At 42.8% G+C, this 23,614-nt stretch overlaps 1 protein-coding gene across 1 annotated transcript; it reads left to right on the top strand.

Annotated features, from left to right (window-relative positions):
* The first annotated feature begins 4,542 nt into the window (after window positions 1–4,542).
* Window positions 4,543–15,506, top strand: CUNH1orf52 (chromosome unknown C1orf52 homolog). The gene is made up of 3 exons (XM_020988735.2): window positions 4,543–4,939; window positions 5,598–5,802; window positions 15,010–15,506. The coding sequence occupies exons 1-3, from the start codon at window positions 4,649–4,651 to the stop codon at window positions 15,078–15,080; spliced, it is 567 nt and encodes a 188-aa protein (XP_020844394.1). The 5' UTR covers window positions 4,543–4,648; the 3' UTR covers window positions 15,081–15,506.
* Window positions 15,507–23,614: the final 8,108 nt, after the last annotated feature.

Here is a 23,614-nt window from a genome sequence, read left to right as displayed (position 1 = left end):
TATTTAATTCAAGAGACAATCAGACATATACCAAGATTAGCTCCAAATGGATATATGACAGATATAAGACATCATATTAGAAATTAGAGGAGCAATGGGGAAATTACCTTTCAGATCTGTGGGTAGGGAAATAGTTGATGACTAAAACAAGTGATAGGAACATGATAAAAGTGGACAATTTTGATTATATAAAATTTAAAAGTTTTTGCATAAATCTAACAAAAATTAGAAGGGGAGTAGGTAAGTGGGATCTTTGCAATGTATTTCTTCAATAAAGCTATCATTTTTAAGATATATATAAAGAACTGCTTCAAATTTACAGGACTAAGCCATTCCCCAATACATATATGGTCAAAGGATACAAACAAGCAATATGCAAAGGAAGAAATCCAAACTGTCATTCATAAAGAAAAAAATTCATTAAATCATTAGAGAAATGCAAATTAAAGCAACTTTGAAGTTCTGCCTCACATTCTGACTGGCAAAGAAGACAAAAGGAAAATAACAATGTTGGGAAAATGATACACTAATGTACTCTTAAGGGGTTTTTTTTGGGCAGGCAATGGGGTAAGTGACTTGCCTGGGGTCACATAGCTAGTAACTTATGTGTCTGAGGCCACATTTGAACTCAGGTCCTCCTGAATCCAGGGCCAGTACTCTATCCACTACATCACCTAGCTGCCCCTACAGTAATGTACTCTTGATGGAACTATGAATTGCTCCAGCTATTTTGGGAATACTTTGCAAAACTATGCCTAGAGTTAAATCCCCTTTGACCCAGCTAAATCACTGCTAGTCCCATACGCCAAAGATATCAGAAGAAAAGGAGCTATATGTGCAAAAATGAAGCATCTCTTTTTGTGGTAGTGAAAAGTTGGAAACAAAAAGGGGTGTCCTCTTGGTGAATGATCAAAATAAGTTGTATATGATTGTAATTGAAAGCTGTAACAATGAGATGGACAATTTCAGAGTAAACTGAAAAGGCTAAATAAATGGATGCAGAGCGTAGTGAACAGAATCAAATAGTTTATACGATGATAACATGGAGAAAAACAACTTTGAAAGACCTTAGCATTCTAATCAATGAAATGATAAATGACAAGTATAAATAAATGAGAGGCAGCGGATAGAGCACCAATCCTAGAGTCAGGAGGATCTGAGTTCAAATTAGGCCTTAACCATGAGTAAGTCACCTAACCCTGTTTGTCTCAAAAAAAGAATAAAAATTAAATGCCTCTGAGTAACAGAAAGGAAATGATTGCTATACATAGCTAATATGGGATTTACTATTTAGTTATATATTGAGTATTTGGAGGTATTGTGTTAGGAGGGACTGATTAACTATAAAAATACTTATTTGAAAAAGATTTAAGAAGAAGCAATAGCAAATCATTGTAATTCCTCAGTTTAGCATTTGAGGCTTTTTGTTAACTGGCTGTTTTCAGGTAACATCCAACTTGACCTCCAACCTCCTATCTGCCATGTTTTCCATTTTAGCCAAGCCACTCTTCCTACTATTGGCCACCTCTACTCCTCAATGCCTACAAATATAATACTGTATTTGCTTTGCATCTTGTTAGTTACTACTCTGCTAACTTTTCCACTTGTTCAATCCAAATCTTTGACACTAAGAATACTTCTACAATAAAGGACAAACTAATAAGGGACACATACATTTTTGTTTTGTTTTGTTTTTCTTGAGGGGAGGGTGTCTGAACCTGTGACTTTATTTATAAGAGGAACTCCCAGTATAGAAACAAGCTCCATTGCTGAAGACTGATAAGTTACTGGTAACTTAGAATGAGTTGTAGAGGGGATCTTGAAAGGTTTGGTGATTTGCCCATCATTATTTGTATCAGAGGCAGAATTGGAATCTGAGTCGTCCTGACTTGAAGGCCTAACCTCAATCCACTGTAACTGATTCTCACAAATATAATTGGTAGAATTTGATATAGGAAAAGGCAGATAGTGAGAGCTCTAAGAGAATTTGGGGAGGGAGTAAAAACTTTGTGTTATGCAGTGAAACTAGGTCTAGAAGAGAGGTCTAAGAAGGAATTTAAGAAGTTTACACCAGAGCTGGGACTTGATTAGAAGAGAAGGATTTGAATAAGCAAAGGTAGATTCACATGAGATTGCTGTTCAAACAGGTATCATTTGGTAAGTATCGGGATGAAATCAGGGGAATAGTTTATGATCAATTTTGTCTGAAGAATGGAATGTATAAAAAGGTCCCATATATGGTAACAATGCTAAACTGCTAGATTAGAGTCCCAATTGTGAAAGACCTTAAGTACAATAATAAAGAATTCGAACCACTGAAGGATTCTGAGCAGACAAATGGGGTCATATTAGTACTATGTTATTTTTACAGCTCTGTGAAAACTAGATTGGAGAATCCAAAGACAAGAAGACAAGTTAGGCCATTGAAATAGTCCCAGTGAAAACTAATGTTGGTTGTGGTATGAGTGAAGTAAGTCATCTGTCAGATGGCTTTGACATCAACTAAGTAAACGATGCATCTAAGTTAGCTAGAATCATTCACCCAAAGCAGATTGTAACCCGCCTTTGATTCAGTCCCAGGATGGTTTTTTGGAAACATAATAGAGATTTGCCCAAGGCCACACAACTATTCCATCTTTCGGAATCTGAACTCTAGTTTTCCTGACCCCAAGTCCGGTCTTGCTGTCTCACAACATATCTAGGGCCTTGTCCAGAATGATGCGGTCTAAGGATAACAGATGAAGAGCTGGAGGTGACTTTAGAGATAATGTAGTCCGTGACATTTTAGACATGAAGACAGAGGTCAAGCGACAGCCTCGAGGTCACACTGGTGCTAAGTAGTTGAGCCAGGATTTGAACCCAGGCTGCTTCTGTTATATCCCGGGGTCTCTCCAGGTATGGGCACCTGTGTTGGCAGTGGGGGGTCCGAGGCGGAGTGGGTGTGGGAGATGGGACTGCTGAATGGAAAGCCCACTCGGGATAATGGTGAGGAGCAGCATGGAGAGGAAGACGAGCGCCGCGAAGGGAGCGGGGGAGGGACGGCCAAAGGCAAACTCGGGCTGTCCAGAACCACGCATTAAGCTCCCACAGTGTGCCGGCACAGTTGGCCCACAATCCTTCCTCAGCTTCCAGAGTGCGGCTCAGCCCACAGCCCTGAACCAACTTTAGACCTCCCCGCCCGCACACACCCTCTCCAGCTAGCATTTGAGGGTCAAGGGCCAGCGCTTCCCATCCTCGAACCAGAGGATAAGTATGAGTTTGCGGCTCCTAAGAAGGCGGGGATTCCCCGAGACCACACCCACGCATTGGGGGCGGAGCTTTCTGGAATGTGGGGCCCCGCCCCCGGGGGTGGTGCTTCCTCAATCTGCGCAGCCTCTTCTCCCTCCCCCAAGAAGGAGGGAGACAGAGGTGTTCTGAGAGGCAACTCCGCCAGGGGGCGGGGCTTCCTGGAATATGGGACCCGCCCTGGGGGCGGTGCTACCTCAATCTGCGCAGCCTCTTCTCCCTCCCCTAGGAAGGAGGCTTCCCCGGGCTGCTGGACCTGAAGTAGCGAGGTTCCTCCACCAGGGGGAGAGACCCAGGTGTTCTGAGAGGCAACTCCACCACGGGGCGGGGCTTCCTCTCTGCACTGCGAGGCTCCTCCACCAGGGGGAGACACCGAGGTGCTCCGGGCCGGGCGGGGAACGGGACGGGGCTTCCTCGCCTCTCGATTTCTAGGCAATTTCACTAGGGGGTGGAGCCCTTAACTCTGTTGTTGACTCGTTTCAGTCGTGCCCCGACTCTTCGTGACCCCTATTGGGTTTTTTCTGGAATGGGTTACCATTTCCTTCTTAAGCTTATTTTACAGATGAGGAAACTGAAGCAAACAAGTTTAAGTGACTTGCCAGGGTCACGAGGCTAGTTCAGTGTCCGAGGCCGCATGTGAATTCAAAAAGATGAGTCTTCCTGACTTCAGGGCCGACGCTCTACTCCACTACCTCGCTGCCCCTCTTCCTAACCTCAGGGCGATGGTCCTCCAGGCCACTATGCCCCTCCTCAAGGAGGGAATCTTAGGAGGACGGCTTCCCTCAGCAGAACAGCTCCCCCCACCACTTAAGAGGCGGGACCGAGGCGGTTCTGAGGGGGCGGGGCTTAATCGACTGCGCGGCATCCCGCCCCTAAGAGGTGGGGCTTCCCAGTCCACCTCCATTTACTCCCGCTCCTCCTCAGGGGGCGGTCTCTCTGTCTCTCCAAAAGGGAAGGAACTTCCGGGCTCGAGCGGTCTGAGGAGGTGGAGCTTCTTCAGCTGTGTGGCTCTCCCCGCCCGTGGGGAGAGCCACAGTTTCCTCCTCCTTCTGGAGGCGGGGCTTCCCCGGAATGGGTGGCCTCTCTTCACAAAGGGCGGGACCTCTGGGGCAAGGCATAGTGAGGGTTCAGGGCTTCCTCAGCTGAGCGCTCCCCATTTAGTGGGCGGGGCCTCCTCCTCTCGGGCCCGCCCTGGAGGGCGGGGCTTGTCCGGCTCCCTGCAATCAGGGGGTGCGCCGGGTGGGCGGGGCGCTCCGGCTCTGCCACTTCCGGCTTTGCGCCGCCTGGAGAGGGAGCCGACGGGGAGGAGGCGGATCCGGTTCGAGATCGCGGCGGGATCCTCTCCGGGCTCTCGCTCGCCGCCATGGCCGCTGAGGAGAAGGACCCGCTCGGCTACTTCGCTGCCTATGGCGGCAGCAGCAATTCCGGCTCGTCGTCGTCGTCGTCGTCTTCGGAGGACGACAGCGAGCCAGAGGAAGCGGGCCGAGAGGCCCGGGAGCCCTCCAAGCCGGCCGCCGGGGGCGGCGCGGCCGAGGGGATGCGGCTGCCCAAGCCGGACGAGCTGTTCCGGAGCGTGTCCCGGCCGGCTTTCCTCTACAACCCGCTAAACAAGCAAATCGACTGGGAGCGGCACGTCCGGAAGGCGCCCGAGGAGGTGAGTGAGCCCCAGCCGGCTCCGAGGTGGCGGACCCCCATTCTGCGGAGGGGAAAACCGAGGCTGCCCCCCCGGATCCCCGCAGGGGGAACCTCGGCGGTCACGCCGGCTGACAGAGGGAGAAACTGAGGCCCAGGGCAGTAAGAGGCAGAGCCGGGCCCTGAGCCTAGCTCCCCCCACCCCGGACCGTGCATTTATGGCCGGCTCTCGTGCTGTCTCCCCAAGACCCCCCTCTACCCTTTTGGGGGTCCCTGCCTTGACGTGATGCCCTTTCCCCAGAGTCCGGTCCTGCGGGTCGGTGTCACTCTTGTCCCCTGGCTCTCTTATCAGGAGTCTGCCCCTAGATGCCTCCCGGACCCCTTTCCCTGCGACCACCTCCGGCTGACCATCAGCCCTGGCTCGGGGGTATCTCCGAAAGGGAGAAACGCCAAATCCCGGGGTTTAGGACGCTAGGAAGCCCTTCTCATGCTCATCCCCGAGCCAGTTAACGCTCCGTGGTTCCCGGGAGGACACATGTGGGCTTTTTTAGTAAAGTTCGTACGTGCAGACGGGAAGTTCGCTAAAAGGCACCTGGTGCAGGAAGATGCCGCCCAGAGCAGGCTCCTGGTACGGCTCGCAGCCTCGCGTCTGCCTTTCTTAAGTGTGTTTTGTTCTGCAGCCTCCCCGGGAGTTCAGAGTGTGGAAGAGCAGCTCGGTCCCGCCGCCCGAGACCTACGGCGTCAAAGAAAAGAAGCCCCCGCCCCCTCCCGAGCTGGACATGGCCATAAAGTGGTCCAACATCTACGAGGACAACGGTGACGATGCGCCCCAGAATGCGAACAAAGTGAAGTTACTACCAGAGGGGGAAGAGACCTTGGAATCAGGTAATGAGCAGGAGGATAGCTGCAGCTCCGTATCTTTTGGTCCCCCGAGTTATTCCTGAGAGCTAGGAAAGGGGGATAGTATTCCAGCTTTAGAGATGGGTAAACTGTGGAGTTCAGAGAAAGTAATTTGTCCCAGGTCACATAATCAGTTAGTGATGGATACGATTTGGAACCCAGGTCTTCTGACTGCAGAGCCTCAAAATATAGTGCTTCGTGTGTGTGTGTGTGTGTGTGTGTGTGTGTGTGTGTGTGTGTGTGTGTATTTAAGCAAGGAAATGAATGTAAAAGATGTAAAAGGATCATAGAGCATAGGTTTAGAGTTGAAAGAAAGCTTAGAAACCATTCAGTCCAACCTCTCATTTTACAAAGACTGAAGCCCAGAGAAAGTGATTTGCACAAGGTCATCCAGTAAATAGCAGAGCCAAGGTTTGAACCTAAGATTTCCAATTCCAAATTTAGTACGATTTTCCAGTGTGCCACAGCTGCTTCTATCATTGAACTGTCAAAATGATTCACGATCATCTTCAGATGATATTTGGTTTTTGCAGTAGAAGAATTACATTGAGCTGGTTTTAAAGTGAAGTGACCGATGACCTAAAGTCCAAGGTCACTGCTATAGGTCAATAAGATCTCCTCTGGTATCAGGTATGATTTATAGATGTTCTATAATTAAGGTGACACAATTATTTATTCTTGCCTTGTGACTGCAGCTGTGAAAAACTAAAGCCACCTTTTTACTTTAAAGCAGTTATACTAAGATAAGAAAAAAAGTGAACTTAACAGAGCATTACTCCAAATAGTAACAGGAAGGTAGTGACAAAAGTATCCTAGCCTGAGAAAAAATTTCATTATTTTTTAAACCAGATCTCTAGCCATTTTGAAATGAAGGGCCTCCTTTGGTCTTGTCATACCCCTGGATAGATATTAGAAGGAGACAACTGAAACGACATATCTCCCTTGCTCATATTCTGGCCTGCTTTCTATTTTGCCTGTGCACATCAGAGACACATGAATAATTGACACTCAACATATTGAGAAACATTTTTAACAAGTGGATAACTCCATAGAAATTTAAAGAGCTTAGCTGAAGTGGGTTATTTATAGAGCTACAGTGTTTTGCTCTTTTAAAAATTATATAAAATGCCCAGTTGAATAAGCAGAGCCTGTGGGGTCTGGTCTCTTGGAAACTCCTGGGAAGCAGCTCTACCTCTATAATGAAGGTACTGAGACTGAGGTTTCACAATAGAGGGCTGTGATTCTGAGACTGGAGATGGCCTGAGTTATATCAAAGTAAAGACCAAAAGATTGGGTTTCTCCCAGCTCAGCACTTACAGTATGCTGCAAGCAAATAGCTGGAAAATTTTTACGTTTTTTCCCTATATCATTCTTCTATATTCTTGAGAAGTGAAGAACTTAGAGCTTCATACAAGGATAGACAAAAGCAAAAGGGTTCAATTTAATCAATATAAAGATATTTCATAAGATTAACTACTAGTTCTAGAAAATTAATTTCTAAACAATAATAATAATAATATTGAGTAGTATTTATATAGCACTTTAAGGTTTACAAAACACTTTACAAATATTTCATTTTGTCCTCACTAGTTGGAAGGTGGATCCTATTATTATCCCTGTTTTATGGATGAGGAAACTGAGGCAGACAGGTTAATGCTTTACCCATAAAGCTGGTAAATGTGTGCAGCTGGATTTGAACTCAGGTCTTCTGTGACTCCAGGTTCAGTGCTCTATTCACAGCACTATCTAGCCAAGAAAAAAAATTAATAAAAATGAATTTTTATTAATTCTTTAGTGTGACCTTATTCTTGTTAGGCACTATGTATAAATGACACATTCTTTATCCCAAATGAACTTTGGAATAAATTTTAGTCTTCAGTAGTTTCCTGACATTTTTGTAGAAATAAACTTTGCTACTTACCTACACAGAGTGGTTTATTAAAGTTCACATTACCAAAAATGATGACATAGTAGTGAATTTAGCTTGTGAAATTTGGTATATCCTCTACCTTCTAGCCCAGGAGTTCTTTTTTTTTCTTTTTTTGGTGAGGCACTCGGGGTTAAGTGACTTGCCCAGGGTCATACAGCTAGTAAGTGTCAAGTGTCTGGGCCCGGATTTAAACTCAGGGCCTCCTGACTCCTAGGCTGGAGCTCTATCCATTGTACCGCCTAGCTGCCCCAAGTCCAGGAGTTCTTAACCCAAGAGAGAAGGAGAGAGAGAGTGTGTGTGTATGTGTATACATTTTTTGTATTCTGTGTATGTATGTGTGTATATAATTTGTATAACATATACACACATATAACAAAATATATAACGTTTATATAATATAATTTTTATATCACAGTATATAACATATACACACATTTATCGATGGGGGTATTTTATCATAGGGCAGCTAGATGGTGCAGTGGATAGAGCACTGAGCTAGGAACCAGGAATATTCCCAGGTTCCAGGTCCAAATCCAGCCTCAGACATTTACTAGCTGTGTGACCCGGGACAAGTCACTGAATCCTATTCCCCTGAGTTTCCTCATGTATAAAATGAGCTGGAGAAGGAAAACGACAAATGAAAAATCACTCCAGTATCTTTGCCAAGAAAGCCTCAAATGGCATCACAAAAAGTCTGACCAGACTGAAACAACTCAGCAACAAAAAACCAAAAATTTTGAAACACTCTTCTGAAAGTGTTTAGGCTTCACCAGACTGCCAAAGGGTCCAGGGCACAAAAATCTTATTCTCAACTTTGATTTCTCCAAACCTGTTACAGCCTAACCGTGAAGCATCCGGGTGCTAAATATAAGATATGTCCATTATCCAAATTTGTTACTTCTCCTTTTCCCTCCCATTACCTGCCTTTAGACTGTTTTTGTTTTGAGTTACTTCCAAAGGCTAGTAAGGAGAAAATAAGAAAGGATAAAGCCCTTTTCTGTCTTTCTTTTCCCAAAAAAAAAATTTTATTTTAAAAATATATCAATTTGACAAACATAAACTCAAACAACCAACATAAACTCATTTCTTGCTTAATAGAAACAAAGTAGATGTGAATACTGCAGTGTTGAGGATTGTACGCTGGAAGGGCCATTCTTGAACTATGTCATAATACTTTCTCCACTACCATCATCCTCTAGGGGTCGTTGTAGCCTGGAGGTGACTCTTGGTGTTTAGAAGCCATAGTAGCAGGAATAAGCTCTGGATTGAGCAGCCAAGTGAGAAAGCTTTTCAGGTCGGGGTCTGGTAATGGATTCAACAGTCAGTCCACAAATATTAGTTCCCTACTATGTGCTGGGCATTGTGTAACACATTGGGAATACAAATGCAAAAAATGAAAGTCTCTGTTCTGAAGAAGCTTATATTTTACCGAGGCAGGCAACGTATACATATATGTAGAAATTGATTTATTTTCCTGGAATCAACAGAAAGGCATTAGAGTTTATGAAGTGAGAGAAAGACATGGGCAGAATACAAAATTATTTTGTGGGAAGAAGGGGCTTCAATTAAATTTGGTTTGGTTTTTTTTTTAAGAAATTATGAACTTGAAAAACATCAACAAACGTAAACTTTAGGATTGTTTATCTCTTGTCTAAGTACCAGACAGCCTAAGGGAGGCAAGATTCATCAACAGGCTGATAGTGATTTTTCAGCCATAATAACTCATGATGACTGTCTACTAAATTATAAAGGGGTTACCTTCATTCATTCAACAAGCACTTAATAAATACCTAGCACTGTATATCAGAAAGAACACTGGCTTTGAAACCAAAGGGACCTATATTCAAATCTTGCCTCTGACATTTGCTTCCCGTGTGACCCTAAGCAAGTTATTTAACCTTATTGGGCCACAGTTTCTCAATTTGTAAAATTAAAGAGTTAAGCTAGAGGGCATCTGAGGTTTTTTCCCAGCGCTCGTCCCCAGGTGCCAGGCACTGTGACAAACATTTTTAATGCTAAGTTAAAAATGAAGTAGTCCATTATCTCAAGGAATTTAGATTCTATTGGGAGAAACATCATGTAGATAGAAATTAAATACAAAACACATCCAGAATATGTCATTTCTGGGGTGAGGTTACTTGGAAGTGGTAATAACGGAATCAGACCATCCAGCCTACTTTTCTAGCCACCTTACGTGTTACTCCCTGTCACTCACTTGATGGTCCAGCCAAATGGTTTTTCATTACTAACACTATCTCTGTTTGCACCAGCTGCTCTCTATGCCTGGAATTCACTTCTTCCTTACCTTTGTTACTTAAAATACCTAGTTTCCTTCAAAACTCACTTCAAGTATGATTTTCTACATAAAGCCTTTCCTGATCCTTTTCTCCTAGCTGGTAGCACCTTCTCCCCACAAAATTACCTTGTATATATTTTACATATATACATATATATATATTTGCCTGTAATGTTAGAATAGAAGCTTCTTGAGGGCAGGCACCTTTCCATTTTGTCTTGGTATCCCCAGGATGGAGCACAATGCTTGGCACTTAATAAGTGCTTATTTGATTGGTGCAGTGCTTGAGATCTGAGGGAACCTAGGGATTCTAAAAGGTGGAATGAAGAGGGAATGTATTCCATATTGGCAATGTGGCAGGAACAAGGCCAGAGTATATCACAGTGGGTGTGGGGACATGTAGATACAGTGAATTCTCATCATCCAGGAACTCAAGGGTTGAGGGCAGAGCTAGAGTGACTGGGGGAGATTGGGGCACAACAGCATTTCTGGAAGATGGCCAGAGAGAGAATGATCAAAAGGGCAAATTCCTGTAAGAGATGAGAGGGGAAGAGATCAAGGGGCACAAGTAGAGGGTTTGGTATATGAGACTAGAGCGAAGAATTAGTGTCAGGGATTATGTTGAGGTGATTCAAAGTATAGAATGGGAGAGAAGAAAGAGCTTACCAAGGATGACCTTGACTGTTTTCTGTTAAGTATTTGATAAGGTCCTTCACTTAGAGGAAGGGAGGAGAGGTGGTGCAGGTGGCTTGAGAGGAGGAAAAGAGTTTGGAACAGACACTGAGGGGAGTGGGTTAGAGAGTCAGTCAAGGAAAGGTAAAAGGATTGGCTTGTAAAGGAAGGACCCTTCCTTCATCTGTGTTTAGCAGCATGAGTAGGAACAAAGAAGGCTAATGGTGGAAGTGATCCCATCCTGCGGTTTAGAGAAGAATGACTGGCAATAAGACAAGTGTCAAGTGACTCACGGTAGAAGATAATGTCAGGTTGACCTGATTAACTGTCGGGTTAAGCTTTAGAAGGGGCAAAAGTAAGGCCAAGTAAGAGTTGGTGGCTTGGAGAAGCAGGGAGGTATGGTGTGATTGGAGGTTGCCGTGAGGATGAAGAGTAGGTGTAGGAGGGGTGAAGGATAGACAGATGTCAGGATAGGAGGCATGGTCAGAGGACTGTCAGAGTTTTGTAGATAGGCCATGTGGAGCATTTGTGAGGGAAGACGAGCCTAAGAATATGGCCATTGCTCTGGGCGGCTGCTCTTGATCAGCTAGGAAGCAGGGATTGCAGGCTGTCCGTAGAGGTGAGGCCCACTCAGACAATGTGGCTGGTTTTTAATCTCTGTCAGCTGGGTAGTTAGGAGTTTACTGGAATTAGAATAGTTTAAATTGATTTGAATGCCATTTTCTTCGGATCAGATCTGTATCCCATCATAAGGATTAGAATCTGGTTTTGATTTTCACTTTCCTTTCTTCAGGAGCTACATTCTTTAAGCAAATGTTTATTGACTGTCACTAGGTAGCAGTAACTCAGTCGACCTTATGGTTGAATTTCTGATTTGGAAAGGTCTTGACCCTCCAAGGGGAAGAGGATAGGATTGATCCAGCATCAGTAGAGAAAGCTTTTTTGAGTTGTTCCTTAAAGAACAGTCGTCATCTGAATTGCCAGAGATTTGCAGATTGATCTACATCATCTCAAGGTATCCTCTGAACATACCGTGTAGCAACAAAAATAGTGGGTTTTCAAGTATAATAAAAAATCTACAGCTCATTACTTTGCAGTTACAAAGCATTTTCCAAATTTATTTTACCATTAATAGAAGTCAAAGTAGGCAAGCCTGATTTAGAAATAAGCTCTCCCCTTATGTAGCTGAATGCCTTTGTACAAGTCAGTGCTCAAGTCTGTCTCAAACTGCTTTGAGAATAACCTTTCTGAAAGATCTAGAATTAAAACTTAAAGAGACCACAGGAATCATCTAATTTAAACCCTCTCCCTTTCCTGAACTTTAGTGCTTCATTACCAGCTTTCCACTGGGCATCTCTGCCTGGATGTCCTACTGACGTGTTAACTCAGTGTTTCTAAAATGGAACTCATTGTCTTTTTATTTAAACCAACATTTTCTCCAGATTTTCCCATTTCCTTTTTTAAAATTGATGCCATTTTTTTTATCACATTCATTTCCATCTATATTTCTCCTCCCCTCCCCAGCCAGGGAGCCATTACAAAGGAGATGGTACCAGGAAGAACCCTGAAGGAAGAGAAGGATTTTAACACATAGAGATGAGGACATGCATTCTAGGCATGTATGATGGCCTGTTAGGATGCCCAAAGATGTGAGACCCCCATGTCCAATGTGAGGAACAGCAGGTAATCCAGTTTGGCTGGAGGGGAATAATGTGAAATGAGGCTGGAAAGGTAGGTTGGAGCCAGATGGTAGAGGCTGCTAACTGCCAGGCTGAAGAGTTTTGTGGGTTCTTTGTTTTGTTTTGTTTTATCTCAGAGGCAATATGGAATCACACATTTGGACACAAGTGGCACATGCAGAGGTTTGTGCATTAGGAAGATAATCTGTGCATAGGAATGGGAGAAAATGGAAGTGGGGAGATCACTTTAGATTTTCCCGGTGGCCTCGGGAAAAGGTGATGAGACCTTGAACCTTGGGTGGTGACTGTGAGGTAGAATGGCTACAGAGGTGATCAAACAGTGTGGTGGGAGGATCAAAGCTTGGTGTCTGAGTGCAAACATGACTGAGGTCTTGTAACTGGAAAGATGGTGATTCCATCAACAGAAATAGGGAAGCTGGGAGGAGGGGCAGATTTACAGGAGAGGATGTTGAGTTCCATTCTTGACATGTTTAAGTGTTCTTGGAACATCCAAGTGGAAATGTGAAACTGGAACTAAGGCTAATGATTGGCTGGTGCTGGATCTGTGCAGAGGCAATCCTTGAAGCTTTGTGAACATTTGGGATCAAAAGGAGAGCATTTTTAGAGAGAAGAGGTCTTAGGACAGTATAGGCTTGAAGCAGCCACTAGGGGATAGGAGGAAGGGGAGACTAAGTAGTGATTGGGTAGGTAGTAGAGCCAGAGAGAGCACTGTCACGGAAGCCGAGTTACAAATAGGGGCGTGTCTAGGAAGAATAAACTCAGGGGCTTCAGAAAGCTGAAGGAAAATGAGATTTGAGAAAAGGTTATAAGGGTTTAGTAATTAAGATGTCAGTGGTGACCTTGGAGACACTTTCTGTCAGTTACTCAACATGATTTATTAAACACTTATTATGTGCCAGGTACTGTGTTAAGCACTAGGATTACAAAGAAAGACAAAAATAGCCCCTCCAGAAGCTCGCATCCTAATGAGGGAAACATTATGTAAATAATTGGTACGTACAAGATAGAGAGAGTAGATGGAAGCTAATCTCAGAAGGGAAGGTTCTCATGGAGTAGGGATTGGAGCGACTGGGGCGGGGGACACCAGGAAAGGCCTGCTGCAGAAGGTAGCATTTGAGATGAGTCTTGAAAGAAGCGGGGAAACAGAGGCAGAGGTGAGAAGCTCATTTGAGACATGGGGTATAGCCAGTACAAAGGCACAGAAATGAGATGGAATAGGAAAAACAGCATGTGACTTACAGGAGTCTACAACACTTGACTTAGAAGCTGAATCATAGAACTTGGATGCAGGGAGAGTGACTTTTTAGACTAATAGTTATGCGTTGGGAGCACGTTCTGGCACTGTCTTATATTGTGTACTCTCTATAGAAGGGAAATTGTTGTGGTGTGAGCGATGCAAAGTGTTTGGAAATTGGTGTTGGCACTTAGCAGAGTTGTTGTTCAGTCATTTCATTGGTTTCCAGCTCCATTTGGGATTTTCTTGGGAAAGATACTGGAGTGGTTTGCCATTTCCTTCTCCATCTCATTTGACAGATGAGGAAATTGAGGCAAACAGGGTTCAGTGACTTGCCCAGGGTCACACAGCTAGCAAGTGTCTGAGGCCAGATTTGAACTCAGGAAAATGAGTTTTCCTGACTTCATGTCTGGCACTGCTTAGCACAGTACCTGCATTATAGCATGCTGTTGATTGATTGTATATAACCCCTAATTGTGAGTAACTTACTCTAGACCCAAAGTGTAAAGTGCTTTGTTCCCTTGATTTTATATTTTTCTTATGAGTAACAAAGAAAGCAGGTTGAAACAAGGAAGATTGTTCATAGAAAGCCATTTAACCATTTAAAACTTACAAGGGCAGCACAGTACAGAGAAAACAAGGCTGACTCATTGGACCAAGGTTCAAATCCTACTCCTGCCTGTGTGACCTGAGGCAAGTCGTTACACATTTCTGTGCCTCTGATTCCTCATCTGGACTAGATAGCCTCTGAGGGCCCTTCCAGCTGTAGATCAATGACCCTGTGATGGGCATACCTTGAGAAAGAAGCAGTTTGTATAACAGAAAGAAGCACTTGAATTTGGAGTTGAAGGGTAGGTTCAACTCCTGGTTCTGTTACCAACAGTTAAACAAGTCACTTCCTTTCTCTTTGCCTGTTTCCTCATCTACAAAAAATGAAGGGGACTGCACTAGAAAGGCTCCTTCCAGCTCTAGATTACTGATGGTTAAGAAAAGAATGTCTCATTATTATAAATAGAGATCCTGATCACTCCACTGTCCTGCAAAAGCATATACTGCATAATATTATGCAAGTTAACTGTAAGCTCAGGGGGAGAAAAAACTTTCTAATTTCCTGACCTCAAAATTACACTGCTATAAAAAATTTACTTCATGTGCTTAAAAAACTCCAAATGACAGGTTTCTTGTCTTCATGTTTTACTTTATCAAAGTAAAGGAACATGTTTTCATTTTTTGCAAATTAGTGTTGGAAGATATTTAGCCACTGTAGTTATGAATATGGAGGGGAATAATAGTCATGGAATTTCTGGTGTGAACTACCTATTGTCACAATTACTGATCAAAACAATTTTCTTTTTAAAAGATGATGAAAAAGATGAACCTACTTCAAAAAAACGTAAAATGGAAACTGAGCAAGGAAAGAAGAAAAAATAGGAAGGAGTGCGTACTGTGAACATTGGAGTGGGAAACGTGCTGTTCAAAATCCAGACAGTATTGGGATTTTCCAAATTTCCACAAAACATCTTCCCTTTTGGAAAGCACACAAGTTAGTCCAGCGGTAGAAACTTTCCGCTAAAGAATTAAAGTTTCATTAAAAATTCATAATTATTGCAAACATTGTGACTTTGTGATTGTGGAAATTATCATTCTTGGTGGAAACACTGGGGCCTTCACAAAAGTAGTAACTTGCTCTGAGAATTTTATTATTTATTGACCTGCCATTGTTTTTTGGAACCTTTTATAACAATGTATTTTAAAAGTAAATGTGTTGTATACGTACTGTGAACTGATGAGGTGCTTTTCCAAAATGTTTGTACAGTGTAAATGGATCATGGAAATAAAATTAATTATTCAATATTACCATCATTATCTCACTTTAAATTCATATACTGAAAAAATTCAAATTGGTGGCTACTGTCAATACCCACCTTCTATGGTGCTATCCACAGAAATGTTTAGTTTGATTCAGCAGACATTTATTAGACACTTGTATGTAGAGCAATAAGTTTTAGATAAGGTGGAGAAGGCTCCTTAAGGGCAGGGACTGTTTCACTTCTATCTTGATATTCCCAGAATTTGCCACATTTCCATATTGGCCATATCCAAAAACAGTGTCTCCAATCTACACTCTGAGTCCATCACCTCTACCAGAAGGTGTTTCGTCATGAGTTGTCTTTACAATATTGTTGGTGCTGTGTAAACTGCTCTCCTGGTTCTGACATCTCACTCCTCATCAGTTCATATAAATCTTCCTGGATTTCCATAAAACTTTCCCCTTTATTATTTCTTACAACGCAATAGTTTCCCAACACATTTATATGACATAACCGTTCCCCATTTCGTGTGTGGTTCCCTTTATTTCTTAATGCTTCGCCACCCCAAAAAGCTCTTATCAGTATTTTTGTATGTCTGTAGAATTTGTTTTGCTGAGGACTAATCACTCCCTTAATCTGCCCTCTCTCTTATTCCCCCTTCTTCCTTTTCCCCTTTCATTCCTGTTTCTCTGCTGAGCAATCTGTATTTCTGTATTCAACCTGGCTACGAGCAGTCAGGTGGCACAGTGGATAGAGTGCTGAGTTTGGAGTCAGAAGGACCTGAATTCAAATCTGGCCTCAAACACCTACTAGCTGTGTGACCCTGGGCAGGTCACCTAACTCCGTTTGCCTCAGTTCCTCATCTGTAAAGTGAGCTAGACAAGGAAATGACAAATCATTCCAGTATCTTTGCCAAGAAAACCCCAAATGGGGTCACAAAGAGTCAGACATGACTGGAATGACTGAAAAAAAATCAACCATATGTGTTTTTCTCTTTTAACCCATTTCCAATGAGAGTGAGGTCCAAATGCCTATTATTTCCTCTTTCACCTTCTTCCTTATTTACATAGATTTCTACTTGTACACCCTGACTATTTGAGATAATTTTCCTCATCCTTCCTCTCCCACCTGCCCTGTGTGTTCTCCCTTTTCACTCTTCTGCTAAGATTATCAAAACACACCAAGACCACTCCCAGATGCTCGAATTGTACCGCCTCTATGATCGTTGATAAGATTCTGAGGGGACAGATAATTGTCTTCCCGTAGGAGAATTTAAGTCATTCAGTCACTTATTATTATTCTCATATTCTTACCTTTATATGTTTCTCTTAACTCGTGTGTTTGTACTTCAAAGATTTTTTGTAGCTCTGGTCTTTTCAACAGGAACGCTTGGAAAGTCTCTATTTCATTAAAGATCTATTTTTTCCCCTGTATCCGCATACTCAATTTTGCTAAATAAGTTATTCTTGGTTGTAAGCCTACATTCTTTGCCTTTGGAATATCATATTCTAAGCTCTGTACTCCTTTACACTGGTGCTTGCTAACTCACCTAGGATCTTGTCTGTGGCTCCTCAGTACTTGAATTCTTTCTAACTGCAGCATTTTTCTTTGGCCTGTATGCTCTTGATTTTGGCTTTAACGTTCCTGGGAATTTGCATTTTGAAGTTTCTTTCAGGAGACAAGTGGTAGATTTTAAAAAAAGAAAAATTCCACTTTGCCCTTTGGTTCTAAGAGATCTGGGCAGTTTTTCTTTGAAGATTTCATGGCTTTCAGGTAATCCAATGATTCTTAAGTTATCTCTCCTTAATGTTTTCTAGGTCAGTATATTTTGCTATAATTTTTGTATATTTTGTTATATTTACATTTTATTCTATTTTTTCCAGTCTTTTGACTTTGTTTTAATATTTCTTGTTGTCTTATGGAGTTAAAATCTTCTACTTGGTCCATTCTAGTTTTCAGGGATTTGTTGCTAGGGCAAGGTTTTGTACCTCTTGTTCCAAGTTATAATTCCCATTCTGTATCTTTAATCCATAACTGTCATTTCCTTTCCAGTTTTTTTTTCCTCTAGTGCTCTCATTTCATTTATAAAACTTTTTCTAAAAATTTTAAACTCTATCTCTTTTAGGAATTCCTAGTTGAAATTGTGCTCAAGCTGTGTTTTTCTTTGAGGCTTTGCTTGGCAATATTTTGGAGTCATTTTCCTCTGGATTTGTGTCATGAGCATCCCTTTCACCATAACAGTATTTTGTAGTGGGATTCTTTTTTTTTTTATTTGTTCGTTCTTCTAGCCTACTTCCTGACCTTATGTTAGGGCCAGTCTCTGCAAACTTCTGGAGGGAATATCTGGGCTGGCCCTGCTGTTTCTTCCATTAATTGAGTGTTGTTTTAGCCAAGCCAAGAGATCTCAGGCAGACGATGTGCAAGTTTTCAGTGTTCCCAAAGTACTTTGATACAAGGCAAAATGATCACAGGCCCCTGGTCTGAGCCCTGCAAGTTCCCAACCTGGGTTTGGGTCTGAGCAAGAGCCTGTGAGCGCACTCCATTCAGAGTTCCAGTAAACTGCTGCTAAACTCAGCCAGCCGGGAAGTTGTGATGGTTCAGAAGGACAGAACTGCAGACTCCCCTTTAGTCTTGGATTCCTTTCCTGGTTATTTCTCAAAAGGTTTCAGATTAGGCCTGAGACCTTCCTCTACTCCTGGGGTGAGAACCAACCATGTGGTAGCTGTATGCTTCCCAACTTCCTCCTTGCTCCATGCACAGTCTGGGGCCTGGGACGGCACCTTGCCCTGGAACACCACACCTCAGCATAGATCCCCTTAGTCTGTCCTAGATCTGTGATGACCTTTCAGTGAGCACCACCTTCCAGGTGGTACCATACATATGTCTAGGCCCCTCTTTGCTGGATTTGGAACCTCTTCTTTCCCTGGTGCATAGCCTCTCCTTGTATTGAAATGCTCTAGGGGACCATTCCTGTAGACTTTATCCCCAGTGTCCATGGACCTCTGGGCTGGAGAAATGACTCACTGATTTTTTCTTGGATTTCCCAATCAGGACCCAAGCTGGTGCATTATCTAGATCTTTTTGGAGGAGCTATAGGATAAGAGTTCAGCCATACTTCTTCCTACTACTCTGCCATCATAATTCCAACCACATAAGTGATTAATAAATGATTAATTAGCAATAGAGTTGATTGAAAATGGCACGGACTCTTTTGGAAGGAAGAGGGTCTCTGGAGAGATGTTCAGGCAGAAGGTAAATGATTACTTACCAGGTAAATTATAGAGGAGATTCTCTTTAAAGGACTTCTCTATGATGGAATCTCATTCCATGGAAATTAGATGCTCACCTTTTTCCAGGTGGCTTAGTCAAACACCTGCATAAAAGCAGGGGAGCAATTCACATATTCACACATACAGTCTTTTTTCTCTCCTGAACTTCAGTCCTGTTAGCACTCACTGCCAACTGCACACTTCTACCAGGGAATCCCAGCAGTGCTTGAAACTCAGCATAACTAAAACCAAATTCATGTTCTGAAAATCAATTGCTATTGACTCCAGTGTTTCTGTTGATATCAACAGTGTCAACACCTCAGCTTAGGACTTTAATCTGTCAGAAATTATGGGAGAATGCTTTTGTTTATGATGTTAATAGCCAGTTCTAGCTTTATTTTACATAATTGATCTGCTGGTTAAATTTAAAGCACAGAACTCAAAGAGGGCTTTTTTGAAATTCCAACCTAAATCATTGGAGATATTGGTATTGTTTTTGTTATTTATTTCATTTTGAAGTAGAATTTCTGGAGTTTACATTAAATGAAGGTTTTTCCAATGACCAGAGATTCAGCTCTTTCCTCTTCAGACTTTAGCAACATCTTAATTCCATCTCTTATTTTATCTAACTGAGGTTTAGGAATAAAATTATTTCTTATGATTGCCCTGTACTGGTTGGCAGTATACTCATATGACTTAGAACTGAGGGTACCATTCACAAATGGTGGTATGAAGCCCTTGCCTCTAACTGGTACAATCTATTTCCAATTTTGTTATTATGATAGGATATTGGCATGTAATGAAAGCGCTCACATCATCAGCCCATTTCAAGCAAATTCGTGTTTAGCTCATTTTAGTGGCCAGAACCATCTGTGCTGAAGCATTTCTAATGGGTGAGATGTCCATATTTATGCTGAGTTCAGTTTATCTTGCCTTGTTGAGATGCCAGCAATCAAAGGAGGATCACTGTCTCTGCTTCCCTTCATATCAAGCTGATTGGCCATCACCATGGTTTCAAGTAGGACTGCATCTATTTCTGTGGCTCTTAGGAGCAGTTGTATCACACTGATAGGGGTGCTAACCTAATCACTGATATCTCTAGGATCCTATTCACCAGTGGTCCAGGGTTCCTACCAGGCCTTCATAGCTAACATAATGTACAGTTTCCTTGTCAACGTTCCCCTACTTTGCCATTGGCACCCCCTCACAGCATGGATGAGAGGTTGGACTTTAAATGTTATTCTTAGTATTGCACCATACTGCCTCTCAAGATAACGCCAAGGTAGCCAAAGCTACAAACATAAGAGCCTGGATGAATGAGGATGAAGTTAGAAGAAAGAGTAGGTTTTGGAGGAGACATAATATCAAGATAGAGATATCCTCTAGAATCTGCAACTGATTTCTATTCACGTAGCTTCACAGACCCATCCATCAGACTAAGTCAAGGGTGGAGGAGGCTCATTGTCTGCTATATACATGCAATCATTTTATTGACATCTCTGGTAGCAGTCTACATGCAGACCTCCCTGCCCTGTAACATCTGCTCCTGGCTTTCTGCTCTTAATCTCTTTCTGCTGCAATCTCTGGGATTGAACATTGCAGAGATCTGGATAACTCTTGCTTTGGGCTCAGCTCCTTTTTCTCCAGGAAGAGATCTTCCGTCAAGACAAAGGGTTGTGGGCAAGAGCAGGTGTCTTGGCGTTTGGACAGTACTGTGTGTGCTGGACCCTTTCTGAGTCAACCAGCAGGGGGTGGCAGAGACCTCAAAACAGCCCCATAGTTGAGCTAACCCCCTGTATGCTCTGGCATGCATTTGCCCCCAGTAAGAAGTACATGAGCATCTCAGGCAATGGGTAGCCAACTGTCCTGTTCACTGGCAGTCCTCGACTACCCCCAGACCCCTTCAACAGATGGGCAGGGTTTCTGGCCAAGTGAAAGTTGTGCATGGTGTCTCCTAGAGATTCCCTACTATTCAGGCAAAGAGGGCTCATTTATGGTATAGCTCATGGGATCGTAGATCTAAAAGTGGAAGAGACCTCAGAGTCCATCTAGTTCAACCCTTTCATTTTACAGGTGGGGAAACTGAGGCCCAGAGTAGTCACAGCTAGGGTCACAGCTAGTACACGTTTCAGATTTAAACCTTAGAGTTCTTTTCAGCTCCAGGTCCAATGCTTTACCCACTATGCCCCTTAGGAAAGCCACTTGAATTTTCTAAGGCTCAGTTTCCTCATCTATAACCCTACCTCAGAGGTGAGTTTTTGTAAGGGGTCAAATAAAATAACATAAGTGGCCCTGTAATGTCAGTTATTATTATTATTATTCTAACAAAGCATAGAGAAAAAAAAAGATTCATTTTTCACATAGGGTAAAAAAATGTAATGCTTTTTTTTTTGGTCTGTTATACAGATGTTGAAATATCCCATCTTTCTTGGCTCTTCTCTGTACTTCTTTCCATCGAGAACAAACAGCTGTACTTTTTTTAGCATAAAGTCTACCAATGCCAATTCCTTAACCGCTTACAGCTGGAGCGGCCTACAGCCAGCTCATTGTCTTTGGAGATGAGATGTGCATCTCTACCTCCTGCTCTGGATCCCCAGAGAGCCGCCTCTGCCTCCCCTCCATCTTGTTTTTCTAGGAATGGGCAGTCTAATTGGTTTTTTCACTTCTTTCTTGTTGGAACATTACAGTTCTGGTCTGTAACCACAAAGCGAATAACACAGTTTTGTTTCGTCTCCTGAGAGGAGCAGTATTTGAATAGGACTAATGGTAGAGTCCATGTATGAAAGTGCTAACAAGACCAGTGTGTTGGTTTGGAGGGAGCATATGCATTCGTTCCACTTGCGGAGATTCTTTTCAAAGAGATTCTTACAATGTGGCTATAGGATAATTTAACTTGACAAGCCTTGGTTAAGCACCTACTATGTGCCAGGCTATGTGCTATACTCTGAGGATACAAAGACAAAATTAAACAGTGATTGTTCTCAAAGCACTTACATTCTCTTGGGGAGAAATACTATGTTCGTATATTAAGCAAAACAAAACAAACGCAAAATAAAGTTATATGATAACTGGGAGGGATGCAGGAAAGTCATCATGGTGGGTTGAATAGGAGAGAGGAGTCAAATATGACTCCGTGGTGGAGAACCTGAGTGACAAGAAGGATGGACGGTGGTTTCCCTTACAGAAATAGCAGTCTGCAGGAATGATGGGTTTGGGAGAAAATAGAATTCCTTCTATTTTGGATATTTCTATGTTGGTTTGAGGTGCCTTTGGGATATCCAGGTGGACATGTTAAGTAGGCAGTTGGTAACATGGGAGACTGAACTATGGAACATGATGACATTAACAAGGGAGAATTTGTAAAGAAAGAAGAAAAAAGAGGTTAAGAAAGTATCTTGAGGTATATTCACAGCTAGGGAGTGGGAGCTGTGTGATAATCCAGCGAAGGGGATTGAGAAGGAGCAGAGAGGGTAAGAGATTTTTCCTAAGATTACACAGACATCCAGAATAGAGCCGGATTAAGAATTCCCCAAAACATCGTTGACCATCTGGCCCCAGCCTACGTTTCCAATTTTATTGTCTACTTCTCCCTTTCATGTACTCTCCAGCCTGAGCAAATGGGCTTTCTTCTTGCTCTTCACATCTGACAGTCCATTTACTGCCTTTACACAGACTGTCCCCCATGACTGGGTCATAGATGGAAAGCTAGGATGGACCTCCAGGACTGTCTAGATCTATTCCTTTATTTTATAGATGAGAAAACTGAGGCTCAGTGAGATTAAATGATTTGCCCAAGGACACATAGGTGATGAGCATTTGAACCCAGGGCCTCTCAATCCAGAGTCAATTCTCCATCCATTGAGCTGCCAGATTTCACTCTTTCTCTGCTTCTACCTATTAGAATTCCACACCTTCCACTCCAGGCCTGGAGTCAGAAAGACTCATCTGAGTACAAATCTGGCTCAAACACTTGCTAGTTATGTGACCCTGGGCAAGTCCTTTCAGCCTGTTTGCCTCAGTTTCCTCATCTGTAAAATGAGCTGAAGAAGGAAATGGCAAACCACTCCAGTATCTTTGCCAAGGAAACCCCAAAAGGAGTCACAGAGAGTCGAACACAACCCAAAATGACTGAACAACAAAAAAACTTTATTTTATTTTGCACTTACATATTTTACATTAACTTATATAAGATATATACATTGTGAACATATGCCCACATATATAGATAGTTCATAGCTGCCCATTATAAATACGATTGTCCTGCATGCAGTATAGATGGATATCTGCTCTGAGATCTGGCCCACTGGGTCTCCAAGGTAGACTGCAATTTCCACCTTTGTGGAGAGTAGGGAGAAGACAGGAATAGACCAGCAGCAGCCTAACAGGGGCGGAACAGACAGGATCCAGGACTACCATGACAGGGTTGTCTTCACCCTCTTATCTCCAAGAGGGATATCACCCAAAAAAATAGTGTAGTCTAGGAATACAATGAGTTCAAAATAAAAGGCACTGATTCCTCTCAGGAGGAAGAAATCTCTAGCTTAGCTTCCTCTTAACAAGTGCTGATTACACAAAAGACCATGATGAAGGGCTTTTACAACCCTTTATCAAAGTAAGTAATGGAAATCAGAGAAATTATACAGATTAGATTAGACTAAAGAATACACAGGGCAAATGAGCTCTTTGGATGGAAGTGAGGTAAGAGAACAGCTCAACCGAGAAGAAATAGAAAGATCTCATTTAGGGGAGTCCACTCTTAGCAGTCTCCAGGGTTGCAGACACTGAGGGTCCAGGGGTGGAGTGATTACTGGCCTCTTGCCTTGAATGTGACTGAAGGAGCTCTTACCTCTCTTTCTCCAATTCCTTTCCTGATGTGTGCCCACTT

This window comes from Phascolarctos cinereus, unplaced genomic scaffold (genome assembly GCF_003287225.1).
Source record: "Phascolarctos cinereus isolate Bilbo 61053 unplaced genomic scaffold, phaCin_HiC Scaffold_5;HRSCAF=322, whole genome shotgun sequence".
In the NCBI taxonomy this organism is placed as follows: Eukaryota; Metazoa; Chordata; class Mammalia; order Diprotodontia; family Phascolarctidae; genus Phascolarctos; species Phascolarctos cinereus.
The sequence above is the reverse complement of the archived record's forward strand: the minus strand, read 5'-3'. Positions and strand labels throughout refer to the sequence as shown.

Bases quoted from the DNA above. Each gene is read 5' to 3' on its own strand.
- CUNH1orf52 (XM_020988735.2), top strand. From the start codon at position 4,649: ATGGCCGCTGAGGAGAAGGACCCGCTCGGCTACTTCGCTGCCTATGGC. The intron at 4,940-5,597 runs GTGAGTGAGCCC...TTTGTTCTGCAG, and splicing joins TCCGGAAGGCGCCCGAGGAG to CCTCCCCGGGAGTTCAGAGT. The intron at 5,803-15,009 runs GTAATGAGCAGG...TCTTTTTAAAAG, and splicing joins GGAAGAGACCTTGGAATCAG to ATGATGAAAAAGATGAACCT.